We start from the raw sequence: 25,481 nt of genomic DNA on the forward strand, positions 1-25,481 counted from the left end.
TCCCCTGGCAGTGCCCCGGCACGCGGGCCCCCGACGGAGCGAGGGGAGCGGGGAGGCTCACCCGGGGCCAGGCCCCTGCAGATCCCGGAGTGTCTGCTGGGCGGGGCTCTCGGGGGAGGGGAGGCCGTGAGGGACTAGGACGTGGATGGTGTGGCTCAGTGGTTGAGTGTCAACCCATGAACCAGGGAGTCTCGGTTCCATTCCCAGTCAAGGGCACAGGCCCGGGTTGCAGGCTCCCTCCCCAGAGTGGGGCGTGCAGGAGGCAGCTGATCGGTGATTCTCTCTCATCATTGATGTTTCTCTCTCCCTCTCCCTCACCATCTCCCTTGGTGAGATCAATAAAAATGGGGTTTCTTTACATATTTTTATTTATCAGTTTTCTAATTGTCTAACATGAATAAGAATTTGCCTTACAGTTTGGAAAACAACTGCAATGTCATTTAACAGCAACAAGGAAGCCAGTGAGCATCCCTCCTGGAGGAAGCCGCTGGTCAAGGTCAGAGAGGTCGCAGGGCAGGGCCAGCAGGAGGGCGCAGCCCCCGGCTCCTCCCGCAGCAGAATCACTTCATGTCGCAGAGCAGCGTGGCTGAGGGCCCGCTCCAATTTTTCAGGGCAAATTACTTTTAAAAAATTACACCTATTGTCACGACAAAGTATATTTAGCAGCAAAGAGAGCATCGCATCTGCCTGGGTCTGCAAGGAATGACGTGCACACATTTTATGTGGAACTAAACACAAGCAGGTTGGAAACTTTCCAAAATGCCTCTCAAGATGATTGAAGACACGGAGGGTGTCCGCAGCCCGGGGGGCGGGCTGAGCGCTGCGTTTCGGGACATTACCGTGATGAAGAGGCGAGGGCACGGTGGGGACCCGCTCCCCACACAGCAGATGGCTTTGGGATGCAGTCAGACGAAAAGAAAGGACCAGGCGTCCCCTAAAACCCGGCCCAGCAAGCTGCCTGAGCAAGAGGGAGATGGAGCCCGGCCGGCGTGGCTCGGGGGTTGAGCGTCAGGCACAGCCCAGGTTGCGGGCTCCATCCCCAGGAGGGGGCGTGCAGGAGGCAGCCCATCAACAATTCTCTCTCATCAATGACGCTTCTTTCTCTCCCTCTCCCTTCCTCTCTGAAATCAATAAAAATATATTTTTTTAAAAAAGAGGAAAAATGGATTCCTCTGAGGAATGTTCTAGACCAGGGGGTGGGCAAACTTTTTCACTCCAGGGCCACAATGGGTTCTTAAACTGGACCAGAGGCCGGAACAAAAGCATGGATGGAGTGTTTGTGTGAACTAATATAAATTCAAAGTAAACATCATTACATAAAAGGGTACGGTCTCTTTTTTTTTTTAGTTTTATTCATTTCAAACGGGCCGTAGTTTGCCCACGGCTGTTCTAGACCCAGGTACAGAGCAAAACAGATAAAGGTTTACTGGAGGTGTGTCCTGCCTCCCAGGAGAGCTGGAAAATGACCCCACCTTACATGCCAAGCCCACCTACCGCCCACTGCTCCTGCAGCATGCACCGGGCACCCCAGGAAGAGCTGACCTCCAGGTGGCACCGTGGGCAGCCCAGCCCAGGGGCCAGCTTCTCTCGGGGACCTGCCACATGTCCCACACAGCCCCAGGCTCACAGCCACAGGAGATGGGTCCCTCGAGAAGCCAGGCCCGAGGGCACCTCGTCTGGGTGGAAAGGGCGGACCTGGGCATGTGGACCCACTGTGCGTGCGGCCAGTCAGCTAGTGGCCCGGAGCAGCCAGACAGGCACTGTTTGAGGCTCACTGTCTCATTTGAAGACGTGGATCAGGAAAGGACAACGGCAAACCTCTGCGCTGAGCTCGGCCCCACGCATCACAGGCCAAGCCCCCGGTTCTCCATCCTGGTCCCCGGCTCCCCCCACCCCCGGCCCCGAGAGGCACAACATGCTTTTCTCACATACGTCACAGGCCCTGTGATCTCAGCCATGTCGGTGACTAAGCACCACGGTCCTGGCTGGGTCCACACCTCCTCGCCCACAACACACCAGGACGTGGGTGAAAACAGTGAGCAGCATGCCACGCACAATAAATACGTGGGACACGGCCTGGGAGGTGGGTGTGCTCCTGACTAGGACCAGGCCTGGCTCAGGACCAGCTGGTGAGGCCTGGCAGGGAGGCAGCCACATGCCAACCCGGGAAGAACTGCCCAGCCTCGCCTGCCCAGGTGCCCGGACGCCCAGGCTCTGCCCGGGGAGGAAGCCCCACAGCCCCGCCCACGCCTGCTCCTCTGAGCGCGCTGGGGAGCCCGGCTTTCTGAGGAGGGCCTTCCAGATGGCGCCTGGTGTGGCTGGTGCCAAACTCCACAGCTTAAGTAAATGTTGCCGTCGCCCCGTCCTGCCAGGAAAAGGCATGGGGGACCCACAGTGCGTCTCAGCTGCTGCGACGCTCCATTCCCGGGGAGATCAGTGAGCCTCCGCCAACTGCCCGCGCCCCACTGGGGAGCCCCTGCCCCTCTGCCTGGGCAAGCCTGGCTGCGCCCCCTCCTCCCGCCTCGGCATGCCAGCCCGGCCCAGGGGGCGCGGGGACCAGCCGGCACAGGCCGCATGCCGACAGAGGAGAGGAGGGGCCAGGAACCCAGAAGGGCAGCAAGCAGGCCCCAGGGTAGGAGATGGCAAAGGTTCCAGCCTGATCATCACAAATCCGGGATGTGTGCACAGTTCCAATCTCCGGCCCTGCAGGTGTTTCTCGCCCCCGCCCCCGCCAGCCCGCAGCGCTCAGCAGCCAAGGAGCCGCCTGCTCACCCGCCGACCCCACCGCTCAGCTCCTGCACCGTGTGCCCGGTCGCTGCGGCTCCGCAGCTGAGCATCGACCTATGAACCAGGAGGTCAGGGCTCGATCCCCAGTCAGGGCACAGGCCCGGGTTGTGGGCTCCATCCCCAGTGTGGGGCGTGCAGGAGGCAGCCGATCCATGATTGTCTCTCATCACTGATGTTTCTCTCTCTCTCCCTCTCCCTTCCTCTCTGACATCAATAAAAAATATTAAAAATAAAAAGAGGCCCAACACTGAGCAGGACCACGCCTCTTTCTGACACGCAAAGTGGCAGCACGCTACACGGGCTTATGGCCACCCAAAGGGCTGAGAGCGCCGCCGGCCCCAGGGTGGGTCCAGCTCACCAGCAACTGCCCGAGTGCGAGCCAATGGGCCCTTGCAAAGCAGCTGCGGGCGCTGTCCAGCCCCAGGACGGGAGGGAGGCGTGACTGGGCCCCGAGGGCCCCTTCAGGCCAGCTGCCAGCCGCCCCAGGCCCGTGGGCAGAGGGCCCCACGCCAGAGGGAAGGTGCAGGCCAGAGGGGGCACCTGGCCTGCTGACCGGTCCCCACCTGACACTCCCCGGGAGTCAGCTGGCTGGCCTCGGCCTGGGTCCAGCCCGGGACCCGAGCCCAGCCTCCCCCTCCCGCCAACCGTCTCCACCGACACGCTGGGGCGCCTGCACACGCGTCCAGGTCTGCAGGATGGAAGGGCTGCAGGTGGTACCCAGTCTCGACAGCTGAGCTTTAAAAACCTGCTGCTTGTCATCTCCCAGAACCGGCTCCCGGATCGGGGGCGGGGGGGGGGGGGGGCAGGAGGGCAGGGGGGTGCAGGAGAGGGAGCCGGGGTGCACAGGGGCGCCCTCCACACACCACGGGGCCTCACGCGGCACTTCAGACCCCTCTCTGCTCAGAAGGTGCCTCTGGAAAAGGAAACCAGCCTCCCCGTCTGTCGTTCCCGGCTGGCCGGTGCCGCGTCCCTGACTTCGTCTTTGCGGAAGGAGACGTGTTTTTATCCTTTCCTGATTTTAATAAACACCAGGCAGCCCGTCTCTGGGAAGGCGCTCTCGGCCTCGGAGTGGGTTAACAGTTTTTAAGTACATTTGTAAACGGGATTATTGTTTTCTAAAGTTCTGCTCGCACTGAGATTAGTGGCCGCCATACCCGGGGGGCAGGAGGAGGGGGGAGGGGGGTCCGCTGGTCCTTTTCATCCCCAGCTGGGCGGGCAGGCAGTGCAGGTGCTGGGAGAGGGAGGACCCAGAGGGAGGAGCCTGGGCGAGCAGGTTCCCTGGAGGGGCCAGAGAAGGCCCGCCGGGCGCTGGGCGCTGGGCGGTGGGCCCCGCTGCTCCCAGCCCCGTTGCTGCCTCCGTCCCTGAGCTCCAGCGGGAAGTTTGGCTTTTGCTGCAGGAAGCAGCTGGGCCAAGCAGCCCGCGCATGATAATGGCCTCAGAAATCTGCTGTGCTCGGGCAACAATAGGGTGCTCAGTCTCCCGGAAAATTGTGTTCATCAGCTAACTCTGCTCAGTTACTAATTGACATTGCCAAATATTTTAAGAACAATTGGAATGCACAAGCAAAAAAAAAAAAAAGAAGATCTTAATCCTCAGATTTAAATTTTTTTCTTTTCTTTTTTTTACCCCCTCTTCTTTGGGGGGCCTGGATGGGGGGAGGGGGGCAGAGGCAGTGGTGGGCGGGGAGGAGGAGCCCCCGGAGGAAAAGGGTGGACAAGAAAGGAGATCGATCGTCTCACTGTCCAGCCCGGGGAAGGGCACGGGGACCGGACGCCGGCCTTTGAGGCTGTGGTCACAGGGCCTACCCGGGCCGGGACCACGATGTGGGAATGCCACTCGGCCCCCACAGAGGAGCCCGCCAGGCTCGAGCCCAGCTGACCAAACAATGAGCGTGTCCACTCCACAGGCTGCCCAGCAGGAGTGGGGGTGGAGGACCTTCTCGTCTTCCTCTCTCCCTGGCGTTCGGCGGGTCCCGGAACTTAGCCGACATCATTTAAGGACGGGGGTCAGCGCCTTCCGTGACTCCCTCCCCCACCCCCGCTTCAATTAGCCCCCCTCCGAGTCCCGGGGCTGCGGGGGGCGGGGGGAGGCAGCGGCCCCGCCGCCGTGATGAGGAGCAGGGCTGCTTCCTAGTACATTAAGTTTTAATTATTCCGAGCGTGACTTCCCAAGCGAAAGCTAAAGATGCAGAAGGTGGGTCATCCTCGGAGTTGGCGTGAAGCTCAGATGCCGGCACGGGCTCCGCTGGGGTTTCACAGGGAGAGATGCCGAGACGGAGGCCCTGGGCGGCGGGCACGTGCGCCAGCAGCGAGGGGCCGTCCAAACAGCCACCCGCTCCCCCGATGTCACCAGAGAGTCGGATTTATACGCTGCTGCCTCCAAGCCACGCACTTCCCTGGCCTTGGACACGGAGGCAGAAAGGACATCGGCTGGGGTGTGAAATGATCGGCCAGCCACACAAACAGCAGCAAAATGGGGGGCGAGATCGGGGGGGGGGCGGGGGGAGGCCCCTTCGGCTCCTTTCGTCCCTATTCGGTGAGAACCTACAACCTCTCCATGTGTCTGAGGCCCTGGCTCCCGCCACTGCTCCGAGCTGGGCCGCGGCAGTTGGGAGCGCCGAGAACAAACAGATTTTCTGGTTCACTGGGATCGCTTTCACATGCTCACTGACTCAAACCTCCCCTCTGCTCACATCACCGACAGCTGCACCCCACACCAGCCCAGCCAGGGACGGCCGCCCGGCTCGGCAATCACCGTGTGATCGCAAACTTGACCCTCTCGGCGTCTCGGTCGGAGCGAGACATTTTTAAACAGCCACTCGGCCCGTCCCCGCGAGCATTACATCAGATAACAAAGGCCGCTCATTGTCAGCCTCCTCGGCGGATCGCGCTAAGAGGCTCTCGGCAGAGAGGGTTTATGATGAATTCAGAACGACGATCATGTTAAGAGCAGCGATTTATAAAGGAAGAATTCGCTGGTGAAGATCTGAAAACATAGTTTCCCAGGCCCTCCTGACCCAGTTTCCAACAAGAAAAGGAGCGAGGGATGGAAATTGAGTTTTGCGACATTGTTATGCCGCCTGAGAACGCGGGAACCGTCGTTCCTTCATTGAGGCCTTAATCAGCGCTGCTTTCTTTACTGAAGGGCTTAAAGAGGTGGCTCTTCCCTGCCCTCACCTTGCGGTTTCTCTCTGACAGGTAATAATAAAATACCTATTGTGTCACAAATTTTATTTAAATGCTGCTTTTCAATGCACTTTGTCCAAGTCAGACTTGTGAAGAGGGAGGAGGGAACCGATTGGGCGTCGGGTCCCAATCCCAGGCGAGGCCTCACGCCGCGGCAGCCGACGTGGGCCGCGTGGATGGCGGGCCTGTGGCTGCTGCTGGGCCAGAGGATCGGGAATAGGAAGGAAACCAGCCCCAGACACAGAGTCGGCCCTCACGGCTCAGAGCTGCCTCCACGGGGGCGGAAAAGCAGGCAGCTGGCCTCAGCGCAGGTCGCGGGCTCCGAGAGGCCTGGGAGGCAGGGTAGCTTTTTGCAAGAACATTTCGAGACCCGGAAACGACAGCTAGGAAGAGCGTGGGGGCTACCACTCCGCCAGAAGGCGAGAAAACCGCAGAGAAGGAGACGTCACGAGGAAAAAGCGAGCATTTGGTGCCGGAACATTCCGCCGAGCCCTCTGTGTCTCAGCGGGTCCGGGCGAGAGGCGTGGAAACCTGTCAGCTTCACGCCGCAGATTTAGGGGACCCGGGCTGCACTCTGCTCTCTGCCCCTCGAAGGCCCCCTCTTTCCCCAAAACAGGGAGACCACACACCCCGGCACCAGGGACTCCCTCGGGGGCCAGGAACAGTCCCCAGCGACAGGGGACAGCCTCACTCTGCCGCCTCCACGTTCAGGGACCCACTTCCACCGAAAGCTGAAGTCCCCGCCCTGCGTCTCGCCTGCCCGGGCCGTGGTCACCCCGTGGCGCGGCCGGCCCGCCCAGGCGCGCTCCTGGTCCCGCTCAGCCTCCCCCGGAGTTCCCACCAGAAATAAATCACCGCCGAGCCAGGGACTGCGGAGCAGACAGTGTGTTTCATGGGTATTTAAGCAGCGGCATTAAGTGCTATCGGAATCTCTGGAATGTCCCGCTCAGATTTATGTGTCTTAACAATTCTTTCCTGGCCTGTGATAAGCCAGGGGCGCACACTTCATCTTCATCCTACTTCTGCCCCGGGGGGGCGCGGGGGGGGCAGACGGAAGCGCGGCAGTGACGACGGAACAGCCCGCGTGCACGTCATCGCCGCCTCCGATACACAGATGTTTATCGAAACCCAGGAAGGGGGGAGAAGAGGGAGACGGGGGAAAAAACTAAAAACAAAACAAAACAAAAAACGAACCCCCGCCCTGGCTGCCACCCGCGCCTGTGGGCAAGGCGGCGCCTCGAGGTGCCCCAAACTGCCGTTTGTTTCCTCGGCGTAATGGCTGATTGCAGGAATCAATGTTGCCATTAGTAACAGGGTATTTGTTAGGGCACGACTTCCGCCGCTGGGAGGCTGCGGAGTGAGTGCAGGATTAGCCGGCTGCTCTCCTCAGAAAGGGCTCCAGACAGAACTTCCCGAGCACCGTCCACACGGAGGGCCGGGCCCAGGCCGAGGAGGCCGCCCGCCTGCGAGGGGGCCACTTAGATTCAGCCTGGGAGGCGTGAGGGGGTGTGTGTGTGTGCGCATGTGTGTGTGCATGTGTGTGTATGTGTGCACGTGCGTGTGTGTTCGTATGTTTTTTCAAACGGGGCCAGGAAGCCTCCGTGTTTCAGACGTTCTGATGACAGATTTTCTGCTTTGCTGTTTTGGACCCCAAGGCCGCATCACCCATGAACAGGGCACATGGCGGGATGGGCACTGGCGCATCTGAGCCAAAGCTCCGTGCCCACCAAACCACCGAGGAGCTGGCCCGGGGCCACACTGCGGTTCTGGAAGGGACCCACAGGGCCCGGTCTGGGGAGGAAGACCGGGGGAGCCCACCTGAGCGGATCACAGGGACACCCTCAGCGGGGAGGGCGGGGAGGGCCTGAACTTGCACCTTCACCTCTTTGGACGGATGGAGCAGGCTCCAGGCTCCCGGGCTCTGGAGAGCAGGGGACGGCCAGCAGGCCAGGGCATGACGTGGAGCAGACAGGTGGGTAATTACAGGGAGAGGTCTTCCCGTGGGTGAATGTGCCCACTGGCCATCCTACCCCACGGGAGGAGGAGGGTCCACTACATTTCATAGGAGCCAGGGCTCAAGGGACGGCTAAGAGACAAAATGACAGCCTTCTCTCCACCAGGCAGACAGGCGAGGTCCTCACGCGCCCACCAGCCACGCTGACCTCGGGCCTGACCTTGCTGACCTCAGATCTGACCTTGAAGGGCAGCAAAAGGCGCGCCCCCCACCGAAGCCTCTGGGCAGGCAGGGCCCTTGCCTGCTGTCCTGCCCCCACCCGCCCGCCCGGCCCACCTACCTGAGGAGGACGGCGAGGAGGGGTGCGGGCTGTCCTCCTGGGCACTGCCGGTCTGGGAGAGCCCCCCGCCGACCCCGCTCTCCTCGGTGACGTTGGAGGAGCCAGGCGTGGTGGAGCGGCTCACCGACTGGGACTCCTGGTCGCTGCCGGAGCCGCGCCGCTCATCCAGGCCCGCGTGGGGCCCGTCCTCCTCGGCCTTGCGGTCCCGCTTGTGCACGCGCGAGTGCACCACCACCTGGTGGTAGGTGCGGAACACGCGGCCGCAGTCCGGGCACTCGGTGGGCTTCTCCTTCAGGCCCCCGGGGCCCTGCAGGTGGTAGTCCAGCGCCTGGCTGAGCCCGTGGGACAGGAACTCCCGAGTGCCCTCCAGCGGGTCCAGCTTGGCCGGCAGGTCCCTCTGGCCCGCCGCCTTGGAGCCGGGGACCAGGTCGGCTGGCATTTTCTGGCGGGAGCCGTCGGACCCCACCAGCACGTACTCCCGCTTCTCCTTATCGAACAGGACGCCCGCGGGCGCCAGCGCCTCCTCTGGGCCGCGCTGCAGCGGGTGCTCCTTGGGCAGGAAGCCTCGGTCGGCCGCCACGCCCCGGGCCATGAGCTGCCAGGCCTGGTAGCTGTGCACCGGGTCCATCTCGGCCGCCTTGGCCGCCGCCTGCAGCCGCTCGATGCAGCTGGACTTGAGCGGGGGCACCAGGCTCAGGCAGCCGAGGAGCGCGTGCTTGTCCCCCTCGGGGGCGCCCCCGTGCGCCCCGCTGGCGATGGGCGCGAGCAGCTTGCCCAGGACGTCCTTCTCCTTCAGGGGCAGCTCCCCCTTGTAGAGCTGGCCGCCGGGCTCGCCCAGGCCGGCTTTGTCCGGGGCCAGGAAGCCGCCCTGCAGGCAGGACAGGTAGCGGGAGTACAGGTTGGCGTGGGCCTCCGGCGCCAGGCCGCCCAGGGGCGCGGGCGCGTCGGCGTCGCCGGGGGCCTTGGCCTTGGCCGACAGCTTGTTGAGGTGCACCTTCATGTGGTTCTTGAGGAACCAGGGCTCCTTGAAGCGCCGGCCGCAGATCTGGCAGCAGTGCTCGAAGGAGTCCTTGTGCTTGCGCATGTGGCCCTTGAGGAACCACGCCTGGCTGAACACCTGCCCGCACACCTCGCAGCGGAACTCGTGCGCCGCCTGCTCGCCGCCGCCGCCGGGGCCCTGGCCCTGCGCCGACTCGGCCGTGATGTGCGCCTTCTCCACGTGGCTGATGAGCTCCTCCTCCTGCGAGGCGGCGAAGTCGCACAGCGTGCACTTGTAGGGCTTGTGCAGGATGCGGATGTGGCGGTCCAGCTCCTCGCGCTTCTTGAACTTGCCCTTGCAGAAGGTGCAGCGGAAGCCGGCCGCCGGGGCCACCGCCTCTTCCTGGGCGCCGCCACCCAGGGCGGGCTTGGGCGAGGGCGCGGGGCGGGCGGCGTCGGGCGCGCCGGGGGCGGAGGCGGCGGGGGGCGCCAGGTGGCCGGGGGCGGCGGGCGGGGCGGGCGGCGCGTGCGCGTGCGCGTGCGCGTGCGGCGGGGGCTTGAGGTCCGGGCGCGCGGGCGCCAGGCTGCTCCGCAGCTGCTTGTCCCGCAGGATGGCGCGCTCCTCCAGCTCGTGCAGCAGGCGGTTCTCCTCGCGCACGCGCCCGCGGCCCTTGCCCAGGTTGCCCAGCTTGTGGGTGCGCAGGTGGATCTTGAGGTTGCCCTTCTGCGCCGCGCGGTGGTCGCAGTAGGGGCACTTGAAGGGCTTCTCGCCCGTGTGCGTGCGCATGTGCAGCGAGAGGATGCTGTTGAAGCGGAAGCGCTTGCCGCACAGCGGGCACGGGTACTTGCGGTTCTTGCGCGCGTCGTCCTCGATGTCGCTCATCTGCGACATGATGCCCAGGTTCTGCCCGTTGAGGAACTGCTGCAGGTCCACGCGCCCGTTGAGGCTGGTGTCCAGGTCGCGGCCCAGCGGGCTGGCCAGCAGCGCCATGGGGCTGCCCAGGGCCGGGCCGCCGCCCAGGGCCACGTGCGCCTGGTCGTCCAGGGGCGCGGGCTTGTCCTCGGGGCCGGGCCGCACGTGCAGCTCGGGGAAGGCCTGGCCCAGCTGCGAGGTGACGTGGTGCAGCTTCTGGCTCATGGCATACTGGCCGTTGAGCACGGGGCCGCTCCGGCGGGGCTCCGCGTCGGCCGCGGCGGCGGGGGACACTCCAAGGCACAGGCTGGCTTCTTCCATCCCTGGAAAGGGAGAGAGAGTTCAGATGGGGCGCGCAGAACCCGGCACGGAGGGGGCGGGGGCGGGGGGGGGGCGGGGGAGTGGGGGGCAGCCACCGCCGGGCTTTTGCGTTTCCCTGCCTCACCTCACCATCGTCATGCTCGGGAATGAGAGTCGAAAACAATAATAAAAGGATGAATTATTAAATGCCAATTATGCAACATGGCTTTGGTCCTCCCATTTGTTTGGGCGATGGATCGTCTTCCCTTGTATTTTCTATTTGCCGACTGCAATTACTCATTCATGGTTAAATTATTCACGTTTTACCACTTTCAGCACCTGATCACAGATGGGGTGGGGGGCGGTCAGCGTGGGAAAGTCTCCCCCCCGCCCCAGCCCCCACCTTGGGACACCCACACCTGTTGGCTCCGTTCAAAGTTGGCCTCGGAGCAGAACGGCTGTCCCACTCGCTGGGAACTCAGGTTCCCACGGCCAATGCATTCGCCACTCTGAGATGAAAGGGGTTATTTTATGTTTTGGTCAAAAAAAAAAAAACAAGAAAGAAGGAAAAAGAAACACCCATGGCATGATATTTACTGATACATAATAAAACAAGATAATGTTTCGGGGGGAAATAAAGTAACGGACAGGCTTTGGAACAATAAAAGGGATTTTGCTTTCGTCAACAAAAAGTGCAGTAATATCTCATTAAGCTGATTAGTATGCTGCTTAGAAACAGTGCTAGGTGCTGTAACACATGATTATAATCATAAAAATCCTTCAGTGTTTGCAAGGAAGCATTAACGAGGTATATTAAATTTTAAGGAGACTGCAAGTAGCAGCTTTGCAAACCTCGGAGATTAAGATTTAACCCTTATGTTACGAAACGCTCTTATGCTGTCGTCGGGCGGCACACACGGTCTCCTGACGGAGTCAGCGGGTCCCGAGACGGTGCGGACGCGGGCGGGGTGAGGCCTCCCACCAGGGACACGCTTGCTCCCTGTCCTTCCACGGGCACCGTCTCCAGGGCTGGGACTCTCGCTGGGCTTAAGGCGATCGTTCAAAGAACTAGATAAAGACCAATTAAAGGCCAGCGCCGCCGCTGTCGGAACTCTCGCCCCGTCTGAGTGTTTTTAATAACTTTCCCGATACCCAGTAATGAGTACAAATGGTACCTGCGGAAGGCGCTCGGCGGAAAATGAGAACCCGGAGCCGTTTGTTAAACAGCAGCGCGCAGAGCGGGGCGGCAGAACGGTCTGTCACCGGCCTCACCGCCCCTCCGGCCAGTGCTGGGCTGCTGAGCCGGCCACGCGGGGATGGGCGCGGGAGCCAGCCCCCACGTCAAGCCCGTGAGAATTCAGCCCTGAGAGGCCAGGAGCCCACGCCTGGGGCCCTCCTGTTTCCAGAGCCCGGCTCCCCCTGAAGGAGCCCAGACCCGCCTCCCACCCCTGGAACGATGCTAACAGCTGTCCTCTGCGGGCCCCGCTGTTCGGATGTCCTGGCCAGCCAGGCGGGCCAGGAGCAGCGCTCACCCCCAGCCAGGACTGGTCCCCGGGCCAACACTCCCCCGTGGGCCTTGGGGCAGAGCTGGGGTGTGGAGGCAGCACATTCGGTGTCACGGGGTGCGCTGCCCGCTGCACTGCCCACTGGGCAGCCTGTGCGTGGCGTGGAGGGTCTCCAGCGGGGCCAGCCTCCCTGGAGTCAGGACGGGCTGGGTGGCCATCGGGCACAGAGGGGCACAGACACGGTGATTCTTCCCAGGGCAGAACGCGTCGCCGCGGTGCAGGTCCACGTGTTCATGAGGACGACGCAGGGCAACTGCCCGCGAGCTTACACCCGGCACAGGGCACTGCAGTAACAGGAACCTTACAATTTGCCATCTTTTTGTTCCTGGTGGCAGTCAAATTATTTAAAAAAAAAATTTTTTTTTTAAAAAGGCCAATTTTGGAGACCGGTCAGAAAGGAGTGGCTTCCTGTGGAGATGCGTGCATCTCAGTAACTTACCAGGCCCGTCGCTGGCCCTCGGAGACAGGGCAGTCCCGGCACCCACCAGCCAGCACGGAGGGACAGGCCCAGGGTGCAGAGCCAGGACACCTGGGCCGTGTCCCCAGCCTCGCGCCACCTTCAAGCCCCCGTGGGCCATGCCCGCTCCTCTCCTAAGCGAACACGGATCACGCCCTGAGGGCACGTGGGAGACCAGGATTCACCAGCACGCGGGGAAGTTCACAAAGTCCAGAGCCAACGCGCTGGCCCGCGGCCAGAGGCTGCCCAGTTGGCCGGCTCCAAAGATGCCAGGCCAGGAAGACGGGCTATTTTCAGGTTGCGGCCAATTCAGCAGGAGGGCGCGGAGGCTGAGTGCGCCATCCGTGCCATCCGGCGAGCCCACAGATCAGTGGGTCGGGGGAGGACCACCTACCGCCCCCACGCACGCGGGACCGCTTGCCACATAATGCGCTTGGGCCTTTTCCAGCGAGGTCTGGGTATGCAGTTCTTTTACTGTTAAAAATTTTTTTCAATCAACAAAGCTTTTTAAAAAACCTTTTACGCAACTGGTCAAGTGCCACTGCTGAACACGGAATGTTCTAGACCAGGGGTGGGCAAACTTTTTGACTCGAGGGCCACAATGGGTTCTTAAACTAGACCGGAGGGCCGGAACAAAAGCATGGATGGAGTGTTTGTGTGAACTAATATAAATTCAAAGTAAACATCATTACATAAAAGGGTACGGTCTTTTTTTTCAATAGTTTTATTCATTTCAAACGGGCCAAATCCGGCCCGCGGGCCGTAGTTTGCCCACGGCTGATCTAGAGCCTGCAGAGGCCAGATAGTGTCTCTCTTCTCCTCACACAGGCCTCAGCTCACAGGGCCCTGTCTGAGGCCGATGCCCCCACCCTCCTTCACAGCGCTCAGCGCCAGGGAAGTCTGGCGTCAACCCTCCAGCGAGCTGCTGCTTTTCCGTGAGGGCAGGTCCCGTCAGCCTCGGTCCCAGAGGAGGTCTCAGGGCGAGAGCAGCGCTGGCTCATCGCAGGCTCCGTGATGGCCCGCCGAATGGGGGAGTGAATGAGCAGACCTCAACAACACAGGCCACAGTAGTGAGTCCCAACCTCCCAGGCCCCAAACTCCGCCTCGCACAGGTCCAACAGCACCCACAGTCAGACGCCCCACAGTCCGGAGGGCCCCTGGCTACGCCCTGAGGAGACTCTGCCACCACCAGCTCTTTCAGTCCAGGTGCCCACGGGCACCAGGAGGCAGAGACCAGGCTGCGTGGGGCCCATGGAGGATGAGGATTTGAGCAGAGCGCCAGCTCACCAGGAGACATGCCAGGCGACGGCCCTCAAGTGAGCAGAGCCCCCGGGGGCAGGGCCGCACCAGACGGTCAGCCCAGATCCTCTGGGACCCGCCCCCTGCAGTGCCAGGAGCAGGTGCCCAGATGGGTCAGCCCTGGCCAACGCCAGCGCCAGCCGAGAGCAGGGGAGGGAGTTCCTGGAAAGGCAGGAGCTGGCGAGCTGGCCGGGGCCAAGGCGGCCGCGGCAGGATGAGCTGGCCCCCCGCCCGGCCTGGGCCTCACAACCCTGGGTCCGCCCCAACGTCTCCAGCCTCCAGGTTTCCCCGTCCAGAACTCATTACCCCTGGCTCGGTCACTCAGGGACACTTGCCAGGGGCCACTGGGCAAGGCCACCAATGACAGGAAAGCAACAAAACGGCTCCCGAGAGGCAGAATTCCAAGTTCAGGGGGAGGAGAAACCATTGCAGCTGTGGACACAGGTGTGAGTGTGAGTGTGTGTGTGTGTGTGTGTGTGCGCGCAGGAGAGTGTGTACACGGGTATGTGTGTATGTGTGTGCATGCACAGGGGAGTGTATGTGTGTGTGCAGGGGAGTGTGTGCACAGGTGTGTGTGTGTGTGTGTGTGCAGGGGAGTGTGTGCACAGGTGTGTGTGTGTGTGCGTGCAGGGGAGTGTGTGCACAGGTATGTGTGTATGTGTGTGCATGCACGGGGGAGTGTATATGTGCATGTGCAGGGGAGTGTGTGCACAGGTATGTGTGTATGCAGGGGAGTGTGTGCACAAGTATGTGTGCGCATGCAGGGGAGTGTGTGCACAGGTATGTGTGTATGTGTGTGCAGGGGAGTGTGTGCACAGGTGTGTGTGTGTGTGCGTGCAGGGGAGTGTGTGCACAGGTATGTGTGTATGTGTGTGCATGCACAGGGGAGTGTATATGTGCATGTGCAGGGGAGTGTGTGCACAGGTATGTGTGTATGTGTGTGCGTGCACAGGGGAGTGTATATGTGCGTGTGCAGGGGAGTGTGTGCACAGGTGTGTGTGTGTGTGTGTGTGTGTGTGCCCATGGAGTCGGTCTGTGCAGGGGCGGGGCGTGGAGTCCCCATGGGAACTCACACAGATGCTTCCCTGTGACTGCGGGACCGGTGGTGCCACTGCTAAGGGATGGAAGCCACCGGCAGCCCCGACAGCTCCCAGGGAGGGCAGAGGCTGCCTGAAGGGGCCTCCCTGGCAAAGTGTCCCAGGTCCCTCCTGCAGCCTGCAGCAGGCACGGGGACACGTCTGTCCTCCGAGGCCTGCCGTGGACCCTGTCAGTGCCACGCCCTGCGTCCCGACCACCAGAGCGGACACGCTCCTGGCCTGCAGCGCTGCCCACACGCCCCTGCCCCGGGCACTTGGTGGCATGTGCACGGCCCCGGCCTGGATCTGGGCCGTCTCCCAAGACGCGGCCGCTGAGACACCGCAGTGCGAGGCCGGGAGCAGCATGGGGCGGGCCTGACCCCGCCTGCAGGCCATCGGCCGCCAGCCGGCCTCTGTGGCACTGCCAGGACGGCACCTGACCCGTCACCAGGGAGGAAACCTTCGCACAGTGAAAGCAAGTAAGACACGACTCACCACTGAGAACAGCCCACTGGCCCTCGGCGCATGGCCTCAGCCCGAAGCCGAGCAGGAGCAGCAATAAACCCGCTGGCTGGGCGCCCGTCTGCCCAACGGACAGGAGCCGGGCTTCCCCGAAGCTGGGCAGGCGGCGGCCCTGTCAGCTGCCAGCTCTGGAAACACCACCATCGCCCCAACCTGACCTTTCCCGAGCCCAGAGGACATGGTGGTGTGCTCGGGCACCCAACGCTGCTGTCAACATGGACCCAGAACCAGCCTGGCGGGCGGGGCTCAGGGGCTGAGCATCGACCTAGGAACCAGGAGGTCACGGTTCCATTCCTGGTCAGCGCACAGGTCCGGGTTGCGGGCTCCATCCCCAGTGGGGGGCGTGCAGGAGGCAGCTGGTCATGATTCTCTCTCATCATGGATGTTTCCCTCTCCCTTCCTCTCTGAAATCAATACAAATATATTTTAAAAAGAAGAAGAAAAGAAAAAAGACCAAGAACCAGGCTGGCGCCTGAGTCCCGGCCGCCACGGCAGCCTCGCCGCCACGCGGGCCCCCGGGGACAGCGTCTGGGGGCTGGAGGTTGCCCCGGAGCTCAGCGACGTCCCGTTTCCCAGGGGGGGAGCCCTCAGCCCTGGCACCCACCATCGGGCACACAGATCGTCAAAACACCTTCCGCCTCATCCTCTCATCTCCGCAGCCACCTGAGCCCTCGGCTGCCTGCAGCGGCGCTGACCGCTCTCCTGACCCGTCGGTTCCGCCTTCACTGTTTCCTGGGGCAGCAACGTCCAAAGTTCCCACTTAGCTCCTCCGACAGAGACCTGAATGGCCTCGCTCCCTCCAAAGGAAATTCAAAGCCATCAGGGCACCAGAAATGCCAGCTGCTACGAGGCTAAATACATTTTACACAAAAACACGGTTCCGTTTTGCTAGCACAGGAGAGGGAGAAAAAAAAAAGTAATCTTACGAATAGTCCAAAAAATATAGATCTTGCCAGCAAGCGTCTTATCCGCGTACCATGAAAAAGAATAGTTGGGAAATAAAATGACTTTCAAAATTACCATTTCAACTGGATTTTTAAAAATCAAATATTGTTGTCTAGCCAAGCACAACTAAATATGCCTTTTTTTATCAGCGTGGAGAGAGGCACTGCCTCACAGCTTCTCAGCCCCATGGCCCCGGGCGCTGGGCAGGGGGAGGGCTTGGGGCCACGGCTTCACCCAAAATGCTGCCACCGCCCGCAGTCCTGGCTGTAGGCGTCCCCCCCCCCCGCCCCCCGACTCCCTGACCCTGGCCCTTCCACACAACCCGCCCGCTCCCTTGCCCTTGGGGTGCGCTGTGACTGAGGGCGTCCCCTGCAGCACAATGGCTGCCTGTTGGCGCTACTTCTCCCATTGTCGGAGCTCACGCCGCTTCCGCTCAGGTTGTTATCAGCACAATCCGCTCCTGTTCTGAGCACGGAGCACCGACTACCCAACCTTTTCAGGGTCATTAAACAGCTGTAAACATTATTACAAAAATAAGCCAGCGATTTCACGCTCGCATTTGGGCCTAGAGCTTGCCGTGCTGAGCAAGGACATTTTTTTTCATCTGCTACGATCCATGCCAGTGACCTGTGGGCACCCAAACGATCGCATCGCCGGCGTTCCCGAGGTGGGCAGGACACCGAGGGGGGGGTGTGCCAGGTGAGCGACTGACAAGCAGGAGGGCAGCACGGGACCGGCCTGTTGTGACCGGTGTGCGGGCGATGCTAGGAGGCAGGGCCAGAAATGGTTCAGTCCTGGCTGAGTTCCTTAGTGACAGCACAGCATTCCAACCAGGCTGTGGACTGTGGCAGCCACAGCGTGACCAGGAGAGCGAGGTGGGAGGGCGGTCAGCTTCCCCAACGTCCCCTGGACGGAGCGCTGGCCAGAGCGGAGGCCTCACTATCTCGAATGGGCATGGTCGGCGGGCTGGGCCCACGCAGGCCCCACGGCGCCCCAGGCAGTTCCTGGTGAGAGAGACTGGATGGTTTCAGAATTCTCAAAGGCACAGGGGTATCCCCAGCACGCCGGCTCTGGGGGTCGGGTTGAAGCTGTAGGCCAGCACTGAAGACAGAGAAGGGAAGGGGTCCATCGAGGGAGAGGGAAGCCCTGCACTAAGGGTCTCCTGGTCCTCTTCTCAGGGACTTCCAGTCTGAGGTCCTGCTCACTGGCCGCCCACCCCACGCAATGCCAGGCAACAGGTTCCGGGGGGTGGGGGGTGGAATCAGACAACTTCCAACGGGTGGTTGTTAGGGCCATGGACTTGCCAGGCAGAGTAAGGTCCCAAAAACACAAGTGACAGCAATGACTGTCATCACTGCCATCTTCATCTTTGTTTTCTTCCTCCTGCTCCTCCTGCTCCTTCTCCTCCTCCTTGCCCTTCCTTGTTTCTCTCTCCTAAGTATGTTTGCTGTGGTCAATAAACTCTTGCTTGCCTTTCTACCAAAAAAAAAAAAAAAAAAAACCCACCCGGCAGCTCTGTGGAAGCATCTGGAAGGTACGGTTCATCATGAATGACACCCTTTCAAGCCTCCGTGTGACAGGACGTGGGCGGATCGAGGGACGTACAGCAGGGCCAGGTTCCCGTCTCCGAGTTGGCTCAGGGAGGAGCGACCCACAGACACAGCGACCCAAGTCCGGTGCTGCGATGGGGGAACCGACGAGGTGCATGAGGCCGGGCGAGGGCGGGGCTGGGGAGTGGAGGGGGGGGAGCAGGGAGTATAACGGTCTGGGAAGCAGCCCATCCTTGGCTGGACCTTGAGGACGCCGCTGGGCCGGGAGGAGGAGGAACAGGTGGGCACAGAGGGGTCAGCGTGTGTGGAATGAGGCCTGAGTGCAGGACCATCTGGGAAGATGAGCGATGGAAGTGGCGCCCGGCACAGGCCTGCGTGTGCATCCGTGAAGGGTGCATTTATATTTGGGGCAAACGGCCTCAAAAAAGCTCCTACCCGTGTCCCAGCCTAACATGCATGCCTTGCACGGCTGCGACGCGCCCTTAGCAACTTCCTATCACATGTGGGTCAGAGACGGGGGAAATAAAGGGTGACAGCAAACTCTAGGACCACAAAACTAACGTCAAGGGCGAAATTGTCACTGTGGCGAGAGGTCCCAGTGCAGGGAGGAGAGGGACTTGGATGGACAGACGGCACTGGCCTCCTCTTGTCCTCTTTGAACAGCAGGACTGTGAAAGGGCCAGTCCCCAGGCTCCTGGTTGCCCAAACCCATCCTCCGTGCTCCAGCCTGGTGTCACCTACTCCGGGAAGCCCTCCTGGGTTTGCTCCAGGCCAGAGGTGACCACTCAGGCCGTGGACCCCCCCACCCCACCCCACCCAGTGCCTTTTCTGTGGGTGGAACGGTAAGGACGCGGTCCTGGTGTGCCAGACGCACAGCCGCAGGGTCATGTGTCCCTGCCTGGGTCGGAGCTCTGTGTGGGCCGGCGACTTACAGCCCCGTCCGTCCGCGGCTCCCGGGGGGCCAGGCCCTCCACGTGGCGGTCCTCTGAGCTTCCGACGACCCCAGTGCAGACGATCACAAAGGGACAGCAGGTGGTGAGCAAACGACCAGCCTGGCCCCCCGAGAATTCAGGCCATACAGTGGGGCCTCCAATCCTCCTGGACGGGCGAACCGGAAGGAGATGGCCCCTACCTCTCGGTGAAGGATTTATCCGACGGCGTCCGCCCATCGGGGAAGCCAGAGATGCGACGGACCTGCGCTCCCAATGAGGGCTCTGCCTCGGAGCAGCATCGCGGCGCTGCAAGGGATGCCCACGGTCGCCACGCGGAGAATTGATTATTCTCGCTCGCCCGCGTCCTCTCTCCCTTTTCAAACAGGCTCCGTCAGGACGGGAACTCAGATCTTTAATCCCTATTAACCCGCCTTGGCCCCTGCGCAGCCTCTGCACACGGCGCTGCCCTGAACAGGACGGGGAACCGGCCCCAGGGCTCCCCCAGTCCCGTCCTCCCGGGGACAGCAGCGGTCGGGGCGCGAGCGCCCCGCTACCTCTCACACCTCTCGGCCCCGAGGGGAGCCCTTTACCCCAGAGCCCACCCGGACTGTGAGCTCCTGCCAGATGGTTCGTTTCCATTTCCCTTTCATTGCACAGAAGCTCCGATTCGATTCGGCGCGAAACTAAACAGAATGCAGAACGCAGGTATGCGGGGGCCAGGGCGGCCTGACGGACGTACTCAGGGACGCCGGCCAGGGAGGGCCGTGCTGTCGAAGCTGTCGGCTCAGGCGCACAGCATCTCACAGGGACTCACAGCCATCAGGAGCACAACCCAGCACCGGCGCTGGGGCGGGGCCTCGGGGTCTCCAGTTCAACACGCTGGCTCCTCTGCGACCCCCCTGATCCAAAGGCACCCGAGGCCCAACCACGGCCACATGTTGTAGCTGCAGGAGCCGTACCGCCTCCTGTGCGTGGGCTGGTTTGGGTGGATTTCCCAAGCGAGCCCACTCATTCACATGTCTGCTCTGCTCCACGGGACTCATTCAAACACGGACCAGCCATGCCCAGCAGGCTCCATGCACCCAGGGTCCTGAGTAGCACGCGGGGCTGGGCGCTTCTGGAGGGTCTGGTGTGACGGGGGAAGGCTGCGTCTCGTCCCGTGTGCGCCAGACACAGAGTGGGCACCCATGGCACCGAGAAGCATCGCCACCCTGCCCCCCGCACAGCCCCACTTGCCGCTTTCCCAGGATCTGGGATTCCACATCCGGGTCTCCCCACAGGGCTTTGCTCCAACACAGCCCAGAACATAACGTGACATGTGGTCATGGGGCCCGCGGTCTCAGGTCTGTGTGGATGTAACAGGCTCTCTCTGCAGGGTCCTTTGCCCATTTGCTCCTTCTGTATCTCTCCTCCCCTCCCGTCCCCTGTGGGTAACTTCTTCACTCTCCCAGGAATGCCCGCCAACTTCCCGAGACCCCAGGTGGGGTCCCCCTGAAGGTCCAGCTGACAGGGGAGGGCCCCGACCCTGAGTATTCCGTGGGCTCCAGGGGGATGAAGGTCAAAGGCAGGTATGAGGAGGGCCCAGGAGGCAGAGAAGGGAGGGGTCAGTATGTTTTTGAATTAATTTTTTTAAAAACATGTTTTTGTTGATTTTTAGGAGAGGAAGGCAGAGGGAGAGAGAGAAACATTGATCGCTTGCCTCCTGCACGCACCCAGCTCACGTGTTAGCCCTGCTCAGCGGCCATGCCCGGGGGCTGACGCAGGCCCGGAAGCCACAGCGCCCCACATTGCAAGGTTTTGTGGGTCACCAGGCACTTCTGTCCACCCTCAGGGCTGGTTCCCGGCCTCCTTCTCCTGCACAGAGAGCCCGAGGGGCGGGCCGCAGCCGCTCTGCTAAACGCACAAGCCAGAGCCGCATGCAGGCGCCTGGATACGGCGGCTGACACGGGGTTCCCAGGACCAGGGGGCATGTCCAAGGGGAATGCAGATGAATGGCAGCCAGGCGTGTCTCCAGCCATCCGTGGGGCCCAGGGTGGCACCCCAAAGCCTCACAGTGGCCACTGGGAGAAACCCTCCCCACCCCCCGTGGGCGCTCAGAGCAACAGGGAGGCGGGCCAGGCCCAGGGGAGCCCTGGGACCGAGGGAGACCCCAGACCCTGCGTCTCTCCTCCCAGAGGCCACGCGCACCCTGGCAGGGAGCCTGGGTCTGCTGCCTCGTTGCTGCTTGTCCACTTGCCCACCTGCCCGCCCCTCCCTCCCTGCCACCCTTTGCGGTGACCGCTGCCCTGCCCCCTGCCTGCCTCAGCTGCTGTGGCTGCCGGCCTTGCCCCCGTGGGGGTCCGGGAGGAAGCCCTGCCCGGTGAGCCCTGGAAGCTGGGACAGACTGAGCCGGCTCTGCAGGGCCCATCATCTCATTCCAGGGACGCAGCTGGCCGGGCCCAGCGTGACGGAGGAGGAGGATCTACGGACACACTCACCACCCGCTCACCAGCTCACTCCACCTGGTGCCGAGCGGCCACGGGTCCCCTTTCTGCCTCCCCAGGAGCCACTAGCTCTGCAATGGCAGTGACGGTGTCTCCCTCTGTCATGGCCAGATCCCTGGTGCCAGCACTTTTGTTTAACTTTTACTGTGAAATATACAGATCGCTCTTAATTAATGTTCATTGAGTGGGTGGAGGGGTAAGTGCATGGACCAATGAATGGATGGACGGATGGATGGATGGATGGATGATGGATGGATGATGGATGGATGAATGGGTGATGGGTGATGGGTAATAGATGGATGATAGATGGATGATGGATAGGTAGGTGGATGGGTGGATGGATGGATAGATGGATAATGGATGGATGGATGGATAGGTGGGTGGGTGGGTGGATGGATGGGTGGGTGGATGGATGGGTGGGTGGATGGGACGAGTGAACTAGCATCCTCTACGTGTTGGATACTACAAGGGCTATGGCAAGGAGCCTGGACGCATTTCCTGGTACCAAACGCAAGAGCAGTGGGAGCACCGCAAGTGCCCAGGGCTGCGCTCCTGCCAGGAGACCTCAGAGCCCAGGGAGAGGTGAGGGATGAGGACCCACCACATACGGGTTGGCACCGAGAACTCTCTCAGACATCAGGGCTCAGGTGCGCCTGCATCCTCGGTACTTCGCAGGGAAGCTGAATGAGCGTGAGGGAGGGCCTGCTCCACGTGGGGACTGTCCCGCAGGCTCGGGCCCATGTTCAGCCTCCGGGTCCACGCGTCCTGCGGAGCCCCGCTTCCCAACATCCCCAACTCCCAGGAGCCCAGGGTCCCCTCGCTGTTTCAGAAAATGAGTAAAGTGAAGGCGGTGAAAGGCCTTCGGACGTGCTTCCACCCATGAGCTCCGCCCGCCGCAAGGAAGCGCCCCCACCTTTGCCGTGTTTTCATGCCCTGCTAATATCTTTTTAATTAATTCACTATTTTTTACTTTAATGCATTTAAAAGAAAACTATATCATTACCCTAAATGGAAATTTGTATCACTTGCTCTAAATTAAAGGTAATTATAAAAATAAATAAAGCAAGAGCAGTGTTATTAAATCCGGGCTGAACCCGCCCCTGCAGCAGGCGCTGGCCCGGCGGCTCTCCCTTCCAGGGGTGGCTGGGGGAGGTGGAGGGCTGTCAGGGACACGCGGGGGAGGGTGGCGGGGAAGGTCTCTCACGTGATCCCGGTCACTTCATGTGGGGGCCCCTGCATCTTCTGAGGTCGCCCTGGACATGATGCAGGCTTCTCCCTCGGCCGGCAGCCCCTCCGGGAGCCAGCGAGGCCCCTCGGGTCGCAGTGGACGGGGCCTCCGTGAGAGCACGGGATGAATGGGGACCGACTCACCTTCCTCCCATCAGAGAACATGTCATTCCAGCCCTGGCCGGTGTGGCTCAGTGGTTGAGCATCGTCCCAGGCGATTCCCAGTCAGGACACGTGCCCAGGTTTCGGGCTCCACTCCCGAAAGGGCATGTGCGGGAGGCAACCATGGATGTTCTTCTCTCAGATCCATGTTTCTCTCTCTCCCTCTCCCTTCTTCTCCTTCTAAAAATCAACAAAAGCATACTGACTCCCCCCTCCTCTGCCTCCTGGGCCCTCCCCCGCCTGCCTGGGACCCTCACCCCCGCAGAGCCCCCCACACGCGGAGCCTGCACCCCGCCCAGCCTCTCCCCTGGAGCACGAAGACTGACAACAGCCCGCGGCCTGGCCGGGAGCCGGGAAATCTACCTCGTTTTCCTCTTTTGAAAGAGAAGTGTTCCAAAGGCGGCCAGATCCCGTAAGAACCGCTGAAAAGGCGGGACTTAGCTCCACGGCAGCCGGCCGGCTCCTCCAGGCCCAGGGCGGGAGGGGTGCAGGCTGGTCTTGACAGAGATCGCGTGTTCCCACGGGCGCCTGAGCCGGGCGCCCCACGCGGGGATCACCCGCCCGCAGCCGGGCTCGCGGTAATCGACACGCGAGTAGTGCCTCCACCTCGGGTGATGCGCTTCCTACGACGCTGATGGCGCGAGGAGACTCGAGTCCCACAGGCCGATGGGAAGGAGCTGCCGGCGATGACATGGCCAACAACTCGGGGTTCATGGGCTCCCCAGGAGGCCGCGGGGGGAAGCGACCTGCGCGCACACAGGGTCCCGGCAGGAGGACGGGTCAGCGGGGCCTGCGAGGCCACGGAGCCTCCTTGTTCCAGGGGTGATGCGGGCGGAGTGTCTCGTCTGCTCTCAAACACAGGTGAGCTCCCTAAGGATTTAACTCTTCCGCGTGCACAGCGCCCAGGGGCACAGACATTAACTTGTTCAACGCATTGAGCCTGCCCTGGCCGGTTTGGCTCAGTGGATAGAGCGTAGGCCTGGGGACTGAGGATCCCGGGTTCGATTCCCAATCAGGGCACATGCCCAGGTTGCGGGTTCGTGCAGGAGGCAGCCAATGGATGTGTCTCTCACACATCGATGTCTCTCTTTGCCTCCCCCCGCCCTTCCACTCTCTAAAATCAATGGGTAAATATCCCCGAGTGAGGATTAACAACAACAAAAAAAGGCATTGAGCCCGATTCCGTCCACAGTCACTCACAAGCAGTTCCCACAAGGTCCTGAGAGAGTCACATTCGGACAGAGCCCCGCCCCCTCGCTCCCACACACACCGGCTGTGACCCCACTGGGCCAGCATCACCCACCATGTGTCCACTGCCCTGCTCAGAAGCAGTGCCCGCCTGGGGGATCGCTGTCCCCTCCCCTCCCCTCCCCTCCTCTCCTCTCCTCTCCGTGGAGCTCTTGGGGCCACTGGTGGCTTCTCCGTGCCCGCCAAGGACGCCATGGGGCAGAGAACTCGCTGGGAGTCCTGCTCGCATGGGGAGTATCCACACCTGCCTTTGACCTTCATCCCCCAGAGCCCGCCGAGCACTCAGGGTCAGGGCCTCCCAGCGGAGCCTCCCAGATGTGAGCACATCCGGGAGTGAACAGGCCGCCTCCTCTCGGACCCAGCGCCACCGAGGAAGGCCACCGGAGAAGAGGAGGAAGCGAGCGGGGAGCAGCCTGGCCCTGCTCCCCCACTACCAGGGACGCAGGCACCATGTTCAGAGCCCTGTTACCACGGGGGGCAGGAGCTCCACAGGGTCATGCCGACAGGTGTCGAAAAGGCCTCTCACAAAACTGGGTGTTCGTTTCTGATTTTATAGGAAAATCCCTGGTAATAGAAAAATAAGACCATCCAAGCATCTATCGCAAAACAACTTGAAAACAGGCCTCTGGTGACACCGAGGGGCACTGTCCCCAAAACCAAAACCCACTTGAGACATAAAGATGCCCCTGCCCCCAGGTTCACAGAGATCGCTGTGGAAGCTCCAGCCCATCCAACTCAGAGAAAAGTCCCACGGGAACAGTGCGTATTGGAAATAGGAGGAAGTCGTCATTATTTCCAATGACACGACTGAGCGTCTAGCAGACCCTGCATGTGGGAACCCAGAGAAGCCACAGGCGACAACACGGGCGGCGGGTTGTCTCCACGTGCAACCAGCCCAGGCAGGTCTCCCTGCCGCTGCCTCCACAGCCCTGCCCACGGCGCCAACGGTGTTTCCTACGGGACACCTCCCGGGGGCGTCAGAAATGCTGGGCTGTTCCTGTGAGAGGGAAAATGGGTGGAATCAGATGAATAGGAGTGGACCCAAAGCTCGGCCCAAACCCACGCAGGGAAACCCAACAAAACAATGCAATCCTTACACACTCCCACGCGACGTTCAAGAGAAGTCCCCTGCAGGAGGCCACACATATGAAAGAACCTCCGTACGGCTCCTGCCAGCCACAGGTCCGCAGTAAAAATCAAAACAAAATTACAGCAAAAAAAAAAAAAAAAAAATAGTTCTAGGATGTGGCTAAAGCAACCCAACAAAAAAGTTATAAAAGTGTGATGAATAGAAAGTGAAAAGAATTGAAAACAAATGAACTAAGCTGTCAATTTAAGGAGCTGAAAGGGGGGAGGGTAGACCCAAAGAAAGTAGAAGGAAGAGATTAATAAAAATTATAGCAGAAACCAATTACACAGAACACCCCACCCTCCAGGTAGGGAAGAAAGACTCACTAACAGCCGGTTCTTTGACAATGCCAGGAAAATAAACTTGGCTGTACAGACAAGAATAGAGAAAATACACACACACCCCACATCAGGACTGAGGAAGGGAAA

General features: G+C 61.3%; 1 protein-coding gene across 2 annotated transcripts in view; it reads right to left on the reverse strand.

Moving 5' to 3' along the window:
• The window catches only part of ZNF536 (zinc finger protein 536), a 196,228-nt gene that overhangs the window by 132,608 nt on the left and 38,139 nt on the right, over positions 1 to 25,481 (reverse strand). For both annotated transcript variants that reach the window (XM_036303531.1, XM_036303532.1), the window contains exon 2: positions 8,268 to 10,481. In XM_036303531.1, coding sequence (XP_036159424.1) covers positions 8,268 to 10,479 — 2,212 coding nt within the window. In that variant the 5' untranslated portion in view covers positions 10,480 to 10,481. The remainder of the gene's footprint in view (positions 1 to 8,267; positions 10,482 to 25,481) is intronic.

Source organism: Myotis myotis, unplaced genomic scaffold (genome assembly GCF_014108235.1).
Source record: "Myotis myotis isolate mMyoMyo1 unplaced genomic scaffold, mMyoMyo1.p scaffold_m19_p_37, whole genome shotgun sequence".
NCBI classification, from domain to species: domain Eukaryota; kingdom Metazoa; phylum Chordata; class Mammalia; order Chiroptera; family Vespertilionidae; genus Myotis; species Myotis myotis.